Raw genomic sequence first — 18,858 nt, 5'->3', positions numbered from 1 at the left:
GGCGACCTACTCTGAAAAGCTCTCGAAGCTTTGGCAAAAACTTTCAAAATGTGTCCAAAAAAAAGTATACTTTAGCCATTCTGACCCCAATGATTTGACCCCACAAATTCAGACTGATTAACTTGAAGCTAATGATGAAAACAGGACACCGCCGCTGACATCTTAAATCCACTGGTGAAAGTTTTTGGGTCACACATTCTTAATAAGGAAACAGAAATGAGGCCATCTCACTAGTTTAATTAACATGTGTCCTACTGAAAGAAAAAAAAAAGACTCTGGATATCCAGTTCAACCACTGGATAAACCAGAAATAATTTGCCAAAAAAAGGTATATTTGAAGACATTCATGTGTTAAAGGGAGCTTTTGGAACTCTATAGATAGCGACTATATAGATTACTGTTTAACTTTAAATGCAAATGTTCTCCTTGCATGAATCCTGTATAATCTTGATGTTAAATGACTGAAGCCACTTGACTTGACAAAGCTCTAGAATAAAAAGACTATGCATAGCAAAAAGCACACAAAACACATATTACCTTCAAGATCCATTTATTTGAGTTGATACAGTACTACAGGGGCATCGTGTTGACCCGAGTTGACAGATTAAGACATTCTACAGGATTTCAGGAACTTTTATTGATTTGTCTCTCCTCAGATACTTGACCACCTCCTTCACAATGAGATGACACAACTCTATTTTAAAGAAGCAACAATATTTCTGTGTGCAGTGCGTCATGAACACAAAACACTAAAGTCCTAAGCAGGTCAAAGCATGAACATGAAGTACTTTGACATCAACTTTAAATGGCTTGATCAATAAATACAAGTATAAAAAAACCACATTGATAATAATTTTCATTATCAAATTTAAAAAAAGAAGAAAAAAAATCATGAAAGATACCAAAGGCACGCAACTTACAATACCTTGGCAGTCCAGGATCACCCACAGATTAAAAACAAATAAAATCAATAAAAGAAATTTTGGCAATATCCCGCAATAGTAAAAAGCTGTAACCAAAATAATGCTTAAATAACATAAAATACTAATTTATTATTATTGTCATAACAATATCCAGTCAAGTTTTCCTATGATTAGAATTTCTGCTAACTAACAGATATGCACCAGTTATTTCCAGTTTGGCAGAGTTAATGTTTTATCATCAGATTCTTTCCATTGATTTATTTCCTTTTTTCTTTTTCCTCCTGGTGTTGTTCCAGCATATTTAGCCTCCCCTGCTTTGGTAGATGTGAAAATAAAAATTTCTTGCAGTCAGCTATTAGTAAAAATGTCAGTCTTTTGCTCTTTTTTCCAGCTAACACTTTCACCTGTGGGTATTCCAAAAACAGGGGGAAATGTGTGCGAGTTCACCAATTTCACACCAGATTTGGCTGTTTTTGTTTGTTTTTTGTTGTTGTTTTTTTCCTTTGGAGAGAAATTGTGACACTTCAAGGAAGGAAGTATTTTTTTTCTGCCATAACATAAAGCAATAAAAACATTTCTTATATTTTGGAAAATCAAAAACAGAAGCATAATAAAACAAAATACTAACATAGTATAATTTTCTCACTGTAAATCCAGTTGACAATATAATGCAATACAAAAGGCAATAAAATGCAATATAATACGCAGTGGGTCTTTCATTTGAGTCAGAACCCAGGACCTTTTCTTCGCACATGCCACCGCTGAAAACATTCAACACTTGATCTTTTTCCCTTGGGGTCCCCCACGACATGCTTTTCCACTCACATCATTTAACGTATCGGATGATGTCAGTCATCGTTCTCCAATTTTTGACATTTCTTTTGCTGCTGTTGAAAAGTGTATCACAATTTCTAAGGCCATACAGAAGACTGGGATCACACAATGACCCTCAAGACAAGCTATATCAACAGCCTCCAGCATCTCTGTTAGGGAATAACAGAAGAAAAATAAAGCAGGTCAAGTCAATGTGGGGATGATTTCATACACCGTGGGGGGGTTGGGGAGATTCCTAAGAAAAATGCAAGGACTCTGACAAGCCCCTGACTCACCCATTCCCCTGAATCATTGTCAGTTTCATTACTTCTTTGGTATAAAACAAAAACTTTTCCTCTGCTCCTTCTATTCACTTTCTTTACTTTCACTAGTCTACGTTACAAAGCCTTCAAAAACTAAAACTATTCTAACACCTCGACCTTTTCTGCGTTTTACAGGAAAGACTGCTCTAATCTCACCACTGCTCCATGCATCACTCTTTCTCACACCTTTCTTCTCCCTCTAGCTATAAGTCTCTACGCGCCGCCTCTCTCTCACGCTCAAATGAAAACAATAGCTGGCTAATTGTGCTTGGTTGACATAATGAACTAGTATACACAGCTGGAGGGGCCGAGCACTGACCGCAGATCCCACCTGTGCTGACTCGGGCTGGGGCCAGTACAGATCTCTAGCACCAGCACGTCTCCTGCCTCCCTCTGAGGAATTTGCTGCGTCATCAGCGAGCTAAAACAAACCACCTTACTTAGCTCCTTTGAAGAGCTTGGGGTAAAATATTAACCAGCCCAGCAATGGAAAGCACCTAATCTTCTTTAGTGAAAAAAACCCCAAAATATAAATAAATAAAAGAAAGAAAGAAACACCTCTTACTTTTTTCAGGTAGGCCCAAAAAATGTGAAAGAACTAGGGCTATAGCCAGACACATTCCAGGACTGTGAGATGTTGTCTGTGCTATCTCCCTTCACTAGATGTCCCACTAGGTGAGCCCCTCCAGACCTCTTGTCCTGCCAACAAAAGTATGTTCAACCAGGCCTTAACTGCCGACAAACCAAACTACAAACTTTAACACTGACAAAGACCACGGAGGAAGGTTTTTTGTTTTCTTGGCCTGTAGATGCTGGTATATCTGTGTGTAATTTCACCTGTGTAGAAGGAATGGGCTTTGATGGGGGGGAGGGAGTAAGTAGTTAGTCAGCTGTGCTATGAAGGCCCTGGGTCTCTCTACATTCACAAACAACATGATACAAAAAAGCACAACTGGTGACAGGTTGGCCTGGCTTTTCCCTCCACATTAAGGAAATGACATACATAATTTGTATTATGAATCAAAAAAAGGCACTTCCTACATATTTCCTAGTATCATAAACATATATAGGACATATGCTTTTATGAAGGTATACTTGCCTGCGTGTTGTACATACACAGACACAGTTATATATTGGGGTATATAGATGTTTCTCGTCACCGAGTAACATAATTATATATGTCAGTTCCACAAACACAGTTGGAGACAAGGAGCTTTGGACTCTTCCAGTAATAGCCAGCGCCCACCAGTTTTGCACTTAAAACTAAAGCTACAAAATATTAATAAATAATCAGCAATGCTATTTTTTTTTTTTTGGAACAAGACCCTGGTTTGTTTCATTTCTTTCTTTCTTTTTTTTTAAAGGAAGTAAAGATCACAAAAGCATATGCTCCGTTTTGAGTTCTAAGGTGCTGTTGTAAACTCATACATGGAAATGGGTGATGTCTAAGCAGAGCCAACCAGTTTCTGATCGCTGCATTTGTGATTCTAACTTGCCTTCTTGCTGAATATGTAAACATGTTGAACACAGCAAAGTCTATGGGCGGGCCAAGAGAGCTGACTGGGTGGCATTCTCTCATGCCAGCTCTGTCTCTCTCCTGCACAGAAAACCTTAACTAAATGTTTTCTAGCCAGAGAAGTGTGCCTGCGTGTGTGTGAGTGCGTGTGTGCGAGTGTAGCGACGCATCTTTTCCATCGAGATTTCAACCCCATTTGAAAAAGCCACAAGCTACGAAAGGCCGATCCCAGTAACGCACTGGTCGTTAGTGTCACGCATACACATCTGTACACATACGCACACACAAACACACACTCGTGTTAAAATCCCTCTTCTTCTCTGTCTTCCACCCATCTATTAGTTGAGGTTGCTGCTGATGTCCAGGGCTTGCTGGTACACCTGAGTCATGTCCTCCAGGTCCCCCAACAAGGAGAAGCTGCCATTGTCCCCTGGGGAGCCTTTTGTTTTGGGGCCGCGGCTGAATTTGTGTCCCTGGATTGGCGGGGCTGCCTGGAAGCCTTTAAAATTGGCGAGCTGCAGCAGGTTTTCAGCCGAGACACAAGCCCTGATGTTTGGGCGGAGGTGGGGTGTGGAAGGATGCCACTCGGCCCCGCTGAGGGAGCTGGGTGACAGGGACAGGACGGAGCTGTCCTCCCCCACTATGCTGGAGGGGCGACTCTGACTGCGGGACAAACCAGAGTCGGTCGATGGAGGAGGCTCACCGAGGACTCCGGCCACCGTCGCTGATGAGGGAGGCCCGCTGTAGGTGGAGTACTTGCCATTTCGCTTCAAGATACCCTTTCTCCCCATGGCTCTCTTGGGTGGGGAGGTGGCTAGCAGAGACATGCTGGCGCCCCCTAAAAGCTCGGAGGACTCACTGCGCTCTGGGGAAGAGTAGTACCCTGATTCCCGTTGTTGGTTGTTCTTCAAGATGCCTTTTTTGGGCAGAGACGGCACGATCTTGGCTGGGGAGACTCCTCCCAGCGTCGGCTCCTCTTCCTCTCGGTCTGGGCTGGACGCCTCCTCTCCACCTTCAGCTTGCTGAGGCAGCGCTACCTGACCCAGCTCCACCTCTTCAGGACTTACAGATTGGTGCTCTTCGGTAACCCTGGTCTTCAGGATGCCTTTGGGTCTCTTTAGACCTGGCTTGTCCTCGCCTCCACTGTGCGTCTGTCCTGCCTCAACATTCTCCTTCTTGGACTTCTTGGGCCTCTGGCGCAGCAGCTGGGGCATGGCCGCAGCTTTGGCTCCAGAACCACGTGGCTCAGTGCGGTTCTGCCAGTCGATGAAACGGGCCAGCATGGGCGAGCCTCCGTGGTCGCGTTGGGTCTCGCAGTCACACACGCTGTTCTTCCAGCCCCAGTTCACCCACCAGTGATTGGCAATGTCCTCCACTGTAGCTCGACGCTCAGGATTCACCATCAGCATCCAGCGGATCAGTCCACGGGCATCTGGGAGTAAACAGAGATCTGTTGAGTGCTTCACGCTGCACATTATTTGACATACAAATACTAAAATCATATGCTATTGCTTTTTCATTTCAAAGACTGTTACACCTATACCAAAAACATGAATCACTGAGTATTTTTCAAGAGTATTTTTTTTCCACAAAAAGTTGCTCTTTTTAGCACAAAAAGTTATATTTTGTTTCCATTGTAGTTTATTCAAAAATCATGTTACCAGCAAATGAATAGGAAGTATAATGTCTTGTTGCTCAGCTAAGATGTGCTTCTTTATGCTGTCTGGATAAAAGCGTCACTGTTTATCATGTGTAATGCAATTTGCATCCACTACATGTGAACATCCAGAGCTCTCTGATCCATGCTTCCCCAAACAGCGTATGAACAAACATCTTAAAGGCTTTCATATTCTTCTGGAATTTATGAGAAAAAGAGTCCTCGTGGTTTCTATCTGCAGCACAGCTGAATTAGATTTGCCAATTACAGTTTATGCTATTGTTTTACACAGCGCACTGAAATCAGGTGTGTTTCCTAACATGACCCAAACCAAAAGGAATGCAAGCTGAGCCAAAAGTTCCAGCAGTACCTGAGGACTGAGTGGGCTCTTTGTATTCGCCGTTGCTAATCTGGCGAATGAGGTTCTTGTGGTCTCCCCCATCAAACGGCATAGTTCCATAGACCAGGGTATACAGCAGCACCCCAAGGGCCCAGCTGTCCACCTGGAGGAAACAGTGATTAGTGATTCATGGCATTAAAAAAATGGATGCTGTAAAATGAGCTGAGTAGACTGGGCTTTGAGTTACTCTACACACCAATAAGCAATATGATATGATGTTGTTTCTCCAGCAGGCCTCTCAAAGACATAATGACAACGGCAGGTATTTTGGTGGGCCATGACTTGTTTGTGCACAGACACATTACACTCTCTCACAATGTAATGTGGCTTTCAAAAATGTTACATAACACTTGGTGTTTTGAGGAGGTGCAGAGTGGTGGGAGCGGAAGAGGGTAATGAGACCAGCAGAGATAGCAACTGTGATATGCTGAGCTCCTGACAGTCGCTAAAGACATGCAGTTGACGTGTGTGTGTGTGTGTTTGTGTGACTGAGAGAGAGAGAGAAACAAAGAGCATGGCACAGAATAAGTGTACAGACTGTAGTTGGGGGCAGATACAGTGGGCTGTGATTTTAATGAGGGCAGCTAAAGTTTTGAGACGTAATCAATGACCAGCATCGTGAATGTTTCACTCTTTGTGTCATCGTCGGTCCATTCCTGAGTATGCGACAGGCCACTCACTATTGTCATGCTCTATTTTTGTTGTCTTTGCTCGCTGTAATTTGTGGCCTCATCCCAGCTGTGGTTCTATAATTTCGTTTTTAGCACTCTCGAGTAAATTACAGTGAATCGCACTAAATTGAACGGTTTGACTACGAAATCTAAAAATTCAACATCTCCCCCCCCTCCTCCTTGTTGCTTTGTTTTATCCATCTGATGTAATTGTAGTGACAACGCCCTTCGGAGTGACTCTGCACTTGCAGAATGAGTGGTTTTGGGGAGACATTTTCACTGTTTCTTTCACCAAAAGTATTTGTTTAGACAGCGCTTGCGCTTTGAGGCTGGGGAGCTCATTCCAATCCAGTTAATCTGAAGACAGAGTGAGAAAAACGATCCCCTGGTTCCTCACTTCAAAGACCCCTGAATATTGTAGGAAAGGGAGGACAGGGGAGGGATGCTGACCCAAAAGAGAGAGACCTCCCTTGGACTATGGACTAATCCCATCAAAGGGCCTGAGAAGAAAGTCTACCCACCAGTTTGTATATTGACTACATGATGATTGTAATCACTAGCGGTTCATCCCAAAATGAATTTTCAGGGAGGGCAATAAATGATTAAATTTCTATTTCCGCTGAGACTCACCTCCGGGCCACGGTATGGTCTCCCATTGACGATCTCCGGTGAAGCATATAGGGGGCTACCGCAGAAGGTTTGCAGTAGCTTGTCTTTATGGTAGAGGTTGGACAGCCCAAAATCAGCAATCTGTGAACACAAGGCCAAGTTAGAATTTCAGGTCATATTATTTCTTTTCCCTCACGCAAAGATCATTTGAGTCAAGGCTTTGGCTGCCAACACATCCCAGACCATCACAAGAGGCAAGGTTACCTTAATATTACAGTTTTCATCCAGTAGCACATTTTCCAGTTTCAGATCCCTGTGCACTACTCCATTCTGCAGTGAGAAAAAAGAAAAAGATTGATGCATGCATCAGCTCATTTTTCATTAAAGAGGGTTCCAAGCAATAAACAGTCCATTGCATTTGTATGTATGTGTGATTTACTTTGACAAAGATAGCTTGAGGAAATCAAGACAGCCTGTTGGCTTAGTACTCTTTAATTGGTCCTGTCCCCTCGAAGATCTTCAAGCTGACATCTGCTGGGACTTTCTTTTAAATCAGCTCAAATGTGTGACATAAACATGAGCCTGTAATTATCTCCCAGTATGAATTATGTTCTCAGAGCATCATGGGATAAAACAGCGACTATGCTGTTAATGCACGGGTTGGGGAAAAAAATCCAGGAATTAACATGTGGTACGCAGACAGACAGAACCCAGCTCAGATGCAGAGGAGTGACTTCATCCGTCACCCCCCGCCTGTTTGCGCAGCTCAGCGTTGCATCTCCTGTCGGTGACTGTCTAACACGGTGCTCATTTTCACATGACTCTGATTGGTGAACACAAGGAAGAAGTGGTTGGTTGCTTGTTGTGCCTGTGACTCACACCACCCCACCCAGCAAGGGGTTGCGCTTGGTGGTAATGACTCATCATTCATGGCTGTCTGGGACCAATCTGTGAACCAATCGTCTATCATCTGATAACTTAGCCTCTGGGGGCAAAGGCTGGCGTTTTGGGGAAGATATACAGGTAATGGACAATTGACATTCAGGCCAGGACGTCCTGTTTAGCGCCGCGGCCATGACTTAGAGTCTGATAATGAAAGCAAATTATTTTTTTTTAAAAAGAAAAAGGGAGTATTTATAGAGATTAGTCTGGGAGTCCCCTAGCTGAAGACTATGACATCATCCCTATCTACAGCTGGGAAAAGTGTGACAAGTGGGGAGCCAATGGGATCTTTGGGTTTAAAGCAGAGTAAGTGAGGTGTGGATGTGGGTGTGAACCAAACTTAATCTCTGGAGATGACTCTGGGGGTAGCTCAGGACATCAGTCCGTGTGTGTGCGGCAAGATTTGAGCACAGATTTAAAGACAGGGCCTGTTTGTTGCCCTGCTCTGTAATGGGAGGGTAAGCCTGAATTAAACTGGCCTGCATTCTATCTTCACTCAGAAACAGATGACTCTCTACAACCAGTGCGCCAAGAACAGCACACCGTGCAGGGCTGGCAGATTATACTAGCTATGCGTCTGAATGTGTGAGGGGAATGGTGAAGGATAAATTAAGGACTTAAAACAAAGTCTTTATGTGTGTAAGAGACACAGAGCACAGCGTGCACAAGCTGAAGGCACGGATGAGTTTTCTCACCTTGTGACAGTGGTGCACGGCGGAGACTATCTGTCTGAAGAAGCGCCGTGTCTCCCGCTCGCTCAGGCGCCGACGCTCGCTAATGTAGTCATACAGCTCGCCCTTGCTGGCATACTCCATCACAATCACGATCTTGTCCTTGTTCTCAAACACTGAGAAATGATAAGAAAATAGCAACACATTATTACCGACTTTCCAAAAACATAGAGGTATGGGAGGACAGCGTCTTAAGTCTGCCCAGGTTCATTTTGCCTTCTTAATAAAAATATTAATGAGCATTATTAAGTAAAAAAGCAGGAAAAAAAACGTTTACCCCGCCCTTTGTTTTTTTTGGAGGGAATTGGGAATCCAAATTCCAAAGCAACATATTACATCTCTACATTTCTCCCAGGGTTACATCACCTAGACCCCACCTCATGTGCCTGGCTCCTTCACAACACTACAGCAGGGAGGGGCTGTTAACTCAATCAGGCCTTGCTCAGAGAGCAGAGCAAGTGGAGAGCAGTGAAAACAGACCACAAAAAAAAAAAGAAAAGGAGAAAGAGTTACCTTCACAGACTCAGGTGGAGGTTCTGCTACAGCTTGAGCTTTGCATCACGTTGCCACTTTTCACAACACAGTCCGATATTTCTAACAACCACGCGCGGGCCTCATGAGTACCTATTCTAAGTACTGCCTTGTTCTTTAGTGATTTATGACTCAACATGGCAACAAGCATCCTCTTTTATTTTGACAAGAGCAATGTAATGAAACTGCTTCATATTTAACTCATAACTGAAATCAAAGCTATACTCCTATATTCTTCTATCTTCTGTACCTACTCTTACAAAGCAGGCTTTTTCTCTTTTGGACCTTGAACTTTTATTACGACCGAAGCAAAATGAATAAACCCGGTGACACGTGTGCTGATTTTTAGAGGAATGCTGTTTCATTTTTATCGCCATTGAAATACAGCTCACCAGACATATCATTGTGTGTCAGTTTTTAGCCATCCGCTATATAATTTCAGTTTGGCAACATGCTTCTTGGCATGAAGAGTATGACAGCGGTTAGGGAGAGAGAGGAGAAGAAGAGAGAGGGGAAAAAAGGCTAGGAAAACACAGTCAGCCATGTTGCTACATATTGTCCGTGTTGATTTTCCCACACAGCAGGGTCACTGAGGTGGGGGCCTCCGCTTTCTGTACTCTTGAGTGAGCACCTTCACAGTCTGTCACATTACTTTCCTCAGCACCCCACCCCTCCTCTCCTGGGGTTCTTTTAAAGATATAATCCTCTACAAAAACACACAGTTGCTGAGTGATGGTAATGCTCCCTGATTGTGACTGTCTGGCAGCTCGGGAAATAACAGACGGGATGTAAGCCAAGCACTTGGGAGGGCAAAAGCAGACTCAGCTCTCTGATTGGTGGACAGAGGAGTGACCTGGGGTGACATTCACGGCAAACCTTGATGGGGTTAGGCTGGGGGAGCCAGTTCTCAGCTTGCACTCCCATTTACCTTTGAGCACTTGCGGTGAGGTAATTACCTGGCTTACATAACTCGGGTTTGTTACAGCCCACTGGGCACGCCAGCCACCACTAAAGCCTCGCTGTCACTCACTGGGCTTTGTTCACAGGTCATGCCCTCACATCTGACTAATTAGCGCCTATTGTCCTAGTGTCTGCACTGATGATAGACTGTTGTTGAAAACTTGCACAAGGGCCAAAGAGTCACACAGAGGAGTGGAGGGATAATTCTAAAGTAGGCCATAAACAAGCACATTTTGATTAATCTGTAGGGCATTTTTCCCTTTGTTTATCATGTTTACTTAAGATATTTGGAGATATAAGCTGATTTTTGCCTAGATTTAGCTGAGAAATTTAACACCATTGCAAATATAGTCAGCGACTTAGCTTAGCTTAGCACAAAATCTGGAAGCAGCACTGAGAAAGTGAACTCCTGCCAAGGTAACAGAATTGGCAAGATCTTAGCTTTAGCTTTGTATTTTCTGTGGGGACACAAGAAGAGTGATCATTTTTTATTTTGTTGTAAGAAGGTAAATTTCTAAAGATTCCCCTCACGCTGAAGGGTTTGGGTTTTTTTCCCCCCTGGCTGAATCAGTTCATGCTGCTTGAGCATTTTGTAGGGTTGACTATTTCTCTTAAAAGGAGGGCACTGCATAGCTTCGCCTGAGGAGCAAAGAGCAAAAAAAAAAAAAAAAAAAACTACTTTAAATGTCCCCACGCAGCATGCTGATGGATGCAGAATGTGAGGGAGTGGTAAAAATCAATCTTCACGCACACATCTGGTTCAGCTTTGCTTCACACAAGGCAGTTAGCAGGGGCTGTTGAAGAGGGTGTTGCCGGATACACAAATCTTTAGGCCTCCTATACATCTCTAAAGCAAGGCTGGGCGGAGGCCAGGCCACAACAGTAAACGCTGGGTTTGAGGAGAAACACCAAAGAGCGAGAGCAATGAGTCTGGTTAGGTTTGTTGGTAGAATTGACTGCTTTTAAAGGAAGGCAGCACACATAGAAACACCATGCAGGCTTGCCTGAGTTTATAAAGCTGGCTGTTCTTTAATCCTTCTCTTGCAAAACACATAAAATTCATCGGTAATTCAGCCCTCTGACCGACTACTGGCACGTTCCCATGACAAATAGTTATGTTTGTTACATATACACATTGCTGATAATGACCTAAGGACTTTGAAACTGAACAAAGTACAGTGGCTAAGCCAGTTAGGGAAGTACCACACAGCCTGCAGCCGCTATGCCAGGGCAGCTAACCTGAAAATGGCATTGAAACTGTTGCTATGTTGACACAATAGTCACGAGTCACAAATCACATGACAAAAAAACAAACAAACAAAAAAAAAACACACTGCAGTGCGTTCTGAATGTAGGAGACGGAAAACAGACCCATACTACATATTATCAGATGATTAATTGCAAGCACTATGTTGAAAAAATCAATGGGAACTGTTCAACCTTTAGAGTCGCCATCAATTCTAATCTAATGTTTTCTTCCGGTGATGTAAAGGTCATTCATGAGGACTCATCAAAAAAAAGGAGGCCCAAAACAATAAATATGTTGTCAATGTCTGACTTGAAGTCTTTGATATTTAGTGAACTGCTTCCTGGGGTAGACATATGTTGATATTGCTCCAAGGGAAGGCTTATAGTCTTTCCTCCTGCTGCATAGCACTGGATTGGAGTCAGACGGGGAGCAAGCCCGGGTGACTGAGGCCAATCCAGAGTCTCCTGAGCTACACACACAAAGGTTCATACACTGAGATAAATATACTGGGATTTATACAGACACATATGTGCAGACACACACACATGCACGAGTATAGTCTGGTTCCCAGCTGCTGTTGTCTCTAAGTATCAGCAGATGTCTGGCCCTGAGATCAAGACCAGAGAAGACAAGGGGATGTGACCTCTTAGATGTGGGAGAGGCAATCCCTTAGAATATCACCCCTCTTATAAACACAAACTTTCACAAATGTGAATGCAATACACACACACACACACACACACACACACACAAAGAGAAGAATCCAGATGCAAATTGTCAAAGTCATCCAGACTTTTACTAGACCAGGCAGCCAGACGGGAAGAAGATTAATAACATCCCAGAGCTGTAGTCCAGGACTTATTATGACATCTGCATGTCATAACATGACAGTCCTACAGCTCGGCCACGAGTGCTAAATGAGCTGATGGAGGGAAGAATTCTGGACATGTGTGATTTTGTTTGCATGTTCAAATTAAATAAGTGTCCATGATTTGTCACAGGTAGACATTCAAAGACCCTCACCTTCATATATAGAGATGATGTGGGGGTGGCGGAGGGACGACATGATCTCAATCTCTCGGCGAATGTGTACCATGTCCTGCTCATCCTTAATCTTCTCCTTCCGAATGGACTTGATAGCCACCTGGAAAGAGAGGACAAACACTTTTCACTCATGTGACTTCAGCAGCAAAGGAAAAAAAGCAAAACACAAGTAAACAAGCAAACAAGCAAACAAAACCCCCCCGCCTAGATATACAGTATCTTGAATGTGTCACATTTAACAGTTTAAAGTAAAAGCAGATTTGTCTTTTTTTCCAAGAAAATTGATTTGAAAAATAGGCTGATTTAATCTGGGAAGAGACGTGACTGCAGAAAGTCACTGAAATGAGATTAAGGTGCAACAGATTTATCTGTCACATGCGATTTGTTATCAGTGAACTTTAAATTGTACAGCTCATCCACAGTACATGGTGCACGTCATGAGATGTCAGTCTGCACACAATGCTTGATTTCATTATCAAAGAAAAACAAACCTCCCCTGTCCACCTACAGAGACTTTTAATAACCTTTGACCTTACGAAGCCTTGCTGAGGTCAAACTATTGCAAACTGAAACACAAGTACCAACATTGTGGCCTGTTTTGATATTCAATCATCATGATTACAGAAGCATCAGAGGACAGATTCACACAGTGCAACACGGCAGTTTCCATAGTAAAGACTTCTCTGGGAGCAGCTGTTGTTAACTAATCGCCTGTGTCCAAAATCACTCCCCTGACTCAGTCATTCCCTCATCAGTATATAATGGTCACTCAATAGTTCACTCAATACGGCGCGCTATCTTGGAAACAGGGAGCGTTTTCGGAGCCAGTCTGGGACTCTGCAGCCATATTAGCACATAGTAGCGCTTTGTGTGAAATGCTAAAGTCTTCATGCTAATAAAACTATGCTGATATAATTATAAGGTTTAATTTAAGCAGTCATGGTCACTATTCTGCTTTGCTGTGTTAGCAAGCTAACATCTGTGCATTAGCACAACACACAGTGCAGCTTAGGCTGATGGAAATGCCATTAGATTTGCAGGAATTTGGCAATAAGGTAATGGTTAGGCAAATAGCCTCTAAAGTACTGCCGTTCATCCAAATTGGTGCATGGATGTCTGCACTAACTGCCACTCCAACAACTATGGAGAAATTTCTTTCGAAATCCCAACCACGTACAGCAGGCGCGGGGTAGAAAAGCCTATAAAGTCTGCACCATGTATCCCTAAAAAGCAGTGAGAAAGTGTTAAGTGTTCACCGATTTTAAGAAGAGGAAAGAGAGAGCTGAAGGTTAGAGTGATCCTCCATCAATCGGTCAGTATTAACTTACAAAGCAAATTTCCTCCCTTGTCAAAAGTCCCCGAGAAGACCCTAACCACTACCCCCGCCTTGTATGTTTAGTTATTCTGATTAAACACAGCTAATGGCCCGTATTCGAAAAAGCCTGAAAAGATGGCCTGCTGAGAGTTTTATGGAGGTATCAGGAGAACGAGCAGGGGATGAGGAAGTGATTCACTCCTTGCCGTGCCAAATGGGCCCGTTAAAAGGAGCTTAACAGTCAACAATGACACTTGATTTGATGATTCTTCAGTGTCATGGCAAAGCCAATTCAGTTAAGAGTCAGCCGCAACAGGATGCATTCAAACCACTAACCTATGTACTCCATAAATGAGAGGTTAGCATCCTTCTTCAAATAAACCAGTGGAGAGCCCACGGTCTAGCACATCATTCTTGTAGCCTAAACAATCTGGATTGAGCCCCGAGTTGTTCTTTGATCAGGTCTGTAAAGCATCTTTTCACTCTGAATTATGTTAGTTTAAACTTTTGTCCTCCTGACTAAACTGCAGTATTCTGTGGAGCCCAGCTTTATTCCATTCAGCGAAAAACCACAGGCAGTAGCGAGTGCCAAGCTAATTACCGTGTACATCAATAAAAATAACCCCAAACCGGAATAGCTGCCTTCCAGAGCATGCCTTGATTACATAGAATTTAAAGAAATGATACCATAATAAACAAGCCAGGGTCCAGGGGGTTCACATGCTGTGTTCATAATTGGGAAAAGTTGTTTGTGTCTTAACACTGATGTTTTCCTTTACCTCATCAAAATCATCAGGATTTTATCACTGATCCCCAAAACGTGACTGACACTTGACTTTGCAAAGCTGAATGCAGCTTGCCTTTTTCAGTTGTTGTGGGATGGATGGATGCATGCAAAAAATACCTGATTTTTTTAAAATTAGAGAATGAACTAAGAAATTGCCTACAAAAGTTACACACAAAGACAAGTAAAATGTGTAGAGAAGTTAATTCTACACTGCATGATAAATCAGTAAATGAGACAGTTCCCCAATATTGGGCTAGAAAGCCAGATATCTTTTGTGTATCTCCTCATGTTGCTTTGCCCTGACCTTGATGCGGATCATTACACAGGACCGCAGATCAGCTACTTGCCAGCTGGCGGAGCTGGCTGACGCAGCTACGCTTGTTCTTAAGTGGACCCCCCTATTACTGTCACTCACAGTAAACGGGCGCTGCACTGCTGCCCACGTCGGTCCCTGCCAGGTATGGGGCGGCCTCGTCTGCCCCTCCCGTCGTCCAGACTTTGTTCTCAAAAGAGCTCGTTTGAAGTGAAAGTCCATGTTTCGCTTCAGCGGAGCCTGACATCGTTCTGGGCTTTCTCAGGCCATTAAAATAGATGAAGTATTCATCACAAACTCACTCGTCCCTGCATTGTCTAAAGATCATGATCATCTGTCGTATTGACTGTGCGTCTGAGTCAGACTTAGGAGGAGGCAGAGAGAGGGAGAGTGAGTGGGAGAAAGAGGCCCGTCACTTTTCCAGAGAAGTGTATTCTCAAACAGAGCCAGGAATCATAATGCCTCATCAGCTGTACAACATAGAATATAACAGAGGAATGCCAATGTTTTTCCCTTTTGCGTACCTCCCTATTGAGTCCATTGTTGGGGAATGATGTAATCTGGTGCTTTAAGCACATATTAATATGACTCTTTACCCCTTTTAACTGAGCCGGTTTCTCTCTTGTTATGGTGGTGAGCTTCCCTGTATCTCTGCTAACTCCCCAGCCCCTGTCTGTGATGGATCCTCCATACAGGATATTAACATTACCTTCTAAATCTAATTTCCTGCTGTGGATGGCCTTTCATGTGTCAGTGTCCATTATAGGCCTGACTGTCACCATAACCTTTTCACTATAGTCCTCTCTAGATGGCATGTAATACTTAATGCAGCTATTTGAAACATAGCCACAGGTCTCCTTTTACCTTTCACACACATGCACAGAAACACGGGTTGTGCACATCCCACAAAGCCACACCAAGTTCTCTGTGATCTGCTGCACTTCACTTAATGTTAGGTGTTTGTGTTTTTTACTGAGCGTGCAAATTGTACAACAAACGGGCTTCCAGGTGAAACCAGCTCTACTTTCACTGACATGCTGAATATGCTTGCATCTAATCTGTCGTTCGTTATTCCCATGTGTGTGCATGCACACACACAGAGCTTCATCAGTTTATCTCTCCACTTTGTTCTTCTCACTGGGTCTGTGGAACAAGCCAGGAAAAGGTTCAGGGCAGCTGAGATGATTAAATAACGTTCTCACCACACTGGTTTACATGCCAAATGGACACAAGGGACTCCCTCTGGATCAGAGGTCAAGTAAACGCTAGCAGCGTAGTGCCATATGCATAAGCTGCGAGATGGTGAGTACTCTATGTGCACAGACTTGGGTCCCGTATTAATAGTTCTCTATTTTAAGTTTTAATGCTAAGCTCAGCTCAGTGCTGTAGATAATAGGAGAACTGGAGCCACTGAGCTTCTTTGACTTACACATAAGTATGTTGGGTTTATTTATATATTTAGTGACTGGCAAGTAGTGCTTTATGGCTTAGTAACAAAAATATAATAAACTTGCCAACTATTTGACAAACATTGTCAATTATTTAACAAAAGATTTCCAAGATATCCAAAGCCAACAATCATGCAATACACTTTGACCTGTCCAGTTAGTACAATTGCACAGTTTTATGATGCTAGTGAAATTACATTAATTCATATTACACTTGCTACCATGGCAATAATGCCGAAAAACAAACAAAGGAGAAGCTGACAAGTGGGACAGGTCAAACAGGAATGTCGTACCAGGGGGTTTGCTGCCCCCCTTCCCCTATTAAACATGCATTTGCCAGGAGCTATGAAACCGCTGGGGGACATTGTTGGCCTGTACTAAGTTTCAGTGGAAATTTCCTCAAGCCCTGCCAGAATGGGCACTGGGGTCATATTTTGCCACATGTGGAAATAGTTGGTAGAGATCTGCCGGTCTGCAAGGACATCACAGCAGATGGTGGGTTTACTGCCACAAATATACAGTTCATCACTTTCAAATAAAAGAAACGCAAAGTGCCAGACTGAGCCATGCAGGGGAAAAAAAAACTTGGCACTTTAAAAATAGAAACAAAACGGGAAGGGAAAAACTGTACGGCACTGTGCAGAGTGATGAAACAGTACAAGTAACCTACTACTTTAAAGACTGAGACTATGTCAAATGCTGGTCATTCGCAAAAGAGTGAATTTGGGGTTGATCTGAACTTTGCAATGCATGTCTTAAAAACTTTACAAATTATGAATGAGGGTGGACGCAGGACACTTCTGGGGAACTTTTGTGAAGCTTGTGGGGGTCAGACAAGTCCCCATAAGTCTGTCGGTAGCCGGAATTGCACTCCGGCATCCGGTCGTGAGGCCCTGCATGTGTGCAGCGTAACTCCCTGGCCCCACTGGCCTTTTTGGAGCATGGTGGGGGAATTCCCAGCGGGGGTAGGTCGTGCACACGCGTCTGGGAGCAACAAACCACTTATTAATTTGGGACCAGTGCTGTTTGTAGTGGCTGCTAAAGGGCGTTACAGAAGTATTGTGAATTACAAGCGTCTGGGTTTACTAAAAGCATCGTGACAGATGTTTGCAGCTGCTTGTGTAAATGGCTCACCTCTCTGCCAGAGTGCCGCTCAATGGCCTTCTTGACTTTGCCATAGGTGCCTCTTCCCAGCGTCTCCAGCAGCTCGTAGCGATGCTTCAGGTTGTGCTTGTGATGGTGTTTCTTCACGCCCGAGTTTCTCCGTCCATCACCACTCGTCGGAGTCTCCTCAGGTGAGCTGCCGGCAGGTGGAGTTGAAGGTGGTGGTGCAGCGGAGGGCTCACCCGCCGAGCTTTGGCCCTTCTGGGCCTCGGGACGGGTGCCCCCCCGGTGCGACGATAAATAAGCGGTTTCCATCTCACTATAAGGAAGGGTTTAAAACAGCCTTCCCACTGTTAAATATATCACTACCTACCTAAAAAATAAATCGATAATATAATACTTATAGGCCTAATAATAGTAATAATAAATAAATAAATTACAAGGAACGACGCCAGTCATGTTAACACACGTGGAAACTGACATTTCCAGATTGTCTCAGTTGATCAATAGGCTTTGATCATAGTGGCCAGAGATCTCTCCTTCTACCTATTCATATTAATAATTGCTATATACTAAAGGATTACTACATGAGCGCGGAAGTCTAAAAGGATCGGACCTTAATAACCTGGTACATACTCTATCATTGGTTAAAAATTCATTCTAGTGCCAATATAGTTAAAAAATATAGTGTATTATTCAGATTTCGACAGCAGGCTGCATGCCGGAAGCTCAGCACACTTTCGATTCAGAGATGCTATACTGGCTATAAATATGTGCAAGCTCTCTATCCCATTAAAATAAAATAAAATAAAATAAGACAGCCTAAATAAATTGCTACGATCCCCTTATTCCTCAATTTACTCGCATGATCTGGCTGTGGTTAGCTCTGGCTCGTTCACATCATCTGTCGTCCCAAACACTGCCAACATCACGAGAAAGGCGAGAAAGCTGCAACGAAACCGGCGTTTTGGATGAAGATGACCCTCATTTTGTCCACGGCCCAGGTAAAGCTCCTCATTCATCAGGACTCTGTCTATTGTGCGACTGCATGCTCCGAGCCGGGGTCGACGGTGGTGAAAGTGCGCTGGGATCGGACTCTATCTCACGCTGAGACGTTTTGGATATTGCCATGGTCGTTTCACTGCTCCCCCTCTTTTTCTTCGTGGCCTTCTTGTTTCTCCTTCCCTTTCTTTCTCTATCTCCAGCGTGAGGGGCTGTGAAGAAGGAATGCGAGAGGATCCGAGACCGGAGGCGGAGTTTAGGCAGATCTCCTCCTTCCCTGTCCTTTCGCTTCCCTTCTGTCTTTGTGCTCCCCTCATCATTCCCTCTCACATCTTTTATGATATGCCGAGTCTCACGGGCGTAGCCAGCGATCATGTGCACGGGAGGTGACACCTCCCTCCCCCCACCCACAAAGCCCTTTGTGTCTTATTGCCACTGTCACCCCTTCTACCAGACAGATCTGTAGTTCACCTCCACATATTTTATGTAGTACCACTAATAGCACTAACATACATACATA

The 18,858-nt window shown here is 43.7% G+C and overlaps 1 protein-coding gene across 1 annotated transcript; it reads right to left on the bottom strand.

Annotated features, from left to right (window-relative positions):
• Nucleotides 1-533: 533 nt before the first annotated feature.
• Nucleotides 534-18,679, bottom strand: nuak1b (NUAK family, SNF1-like kinase, 1b). Its single transcript, XM_005927788.3, has 7 exons — nt 17,367-18,679; nt 12,349-12,469; nt 8,550-8,701; nt 7,177-7,242; nt 6,934-7,053; nt 5,603-5,735; nt 534-5,007 (listed from the first exon to the last, which is right to left on the bottom strand). Exons 1-7 carry the CDS (start codon nt 17,649-17,651, stop codon nt 3,914-3,916), a joined length of 1,971 nt encoding a protein of 656 aa, XP_005927850.1. The 5' UTR covers nt 17,652-18,679; the 3' UTR covers nt 534-3,913.
• Nucleotides 18,680-18,858: the final 179 nt, after the last annotated feature.

The sequence above is a fragment of the Haplochromis burtoni genome, unplaced genomic scaffold (assembly GCF_018398535.1).
Source record: "Haplochromis burtoni strain Fernald_Lab_line unplaced genomic scaffold, NCSU_Asbu1 Contig_104, whole genome shotgun sequence".
In the NCBI taxonomy this organism is placed as follows: domain Eukaryota; kingdom Metazoa; phylum Chordata; class Actinopteri; order Cichliformes; family Cichlidae; genus Haplochromis; species Haplochromis burtoni.
This window is presented reverse-complemented; position numbering and strand designations above follow the sequence as displayed.

Coding starts and splice junctions, on each gene's coding strand:
- nuak1b (XM_005927788.3), bottom strand. CDS start 17,651: ATGGAAACCGCTTATTTATCGTCGCACCGGGGGGGCACCCGTCCCGAG. Junction 7,054..7,176: donor ATGAAAACTGTAATATTAAG/GTAACCTTGCCT, acceptor TTGTGTTCACAG/ATTGCTGATTTTGGGCTGTC. Junction 5,736..6,933: donor GACCATACCGTGGCCCGGAG/GTGAGTCTCAGC, acceptor TGTTTCCTCCAG/GTGGACAGCTGGGCCCTTGG.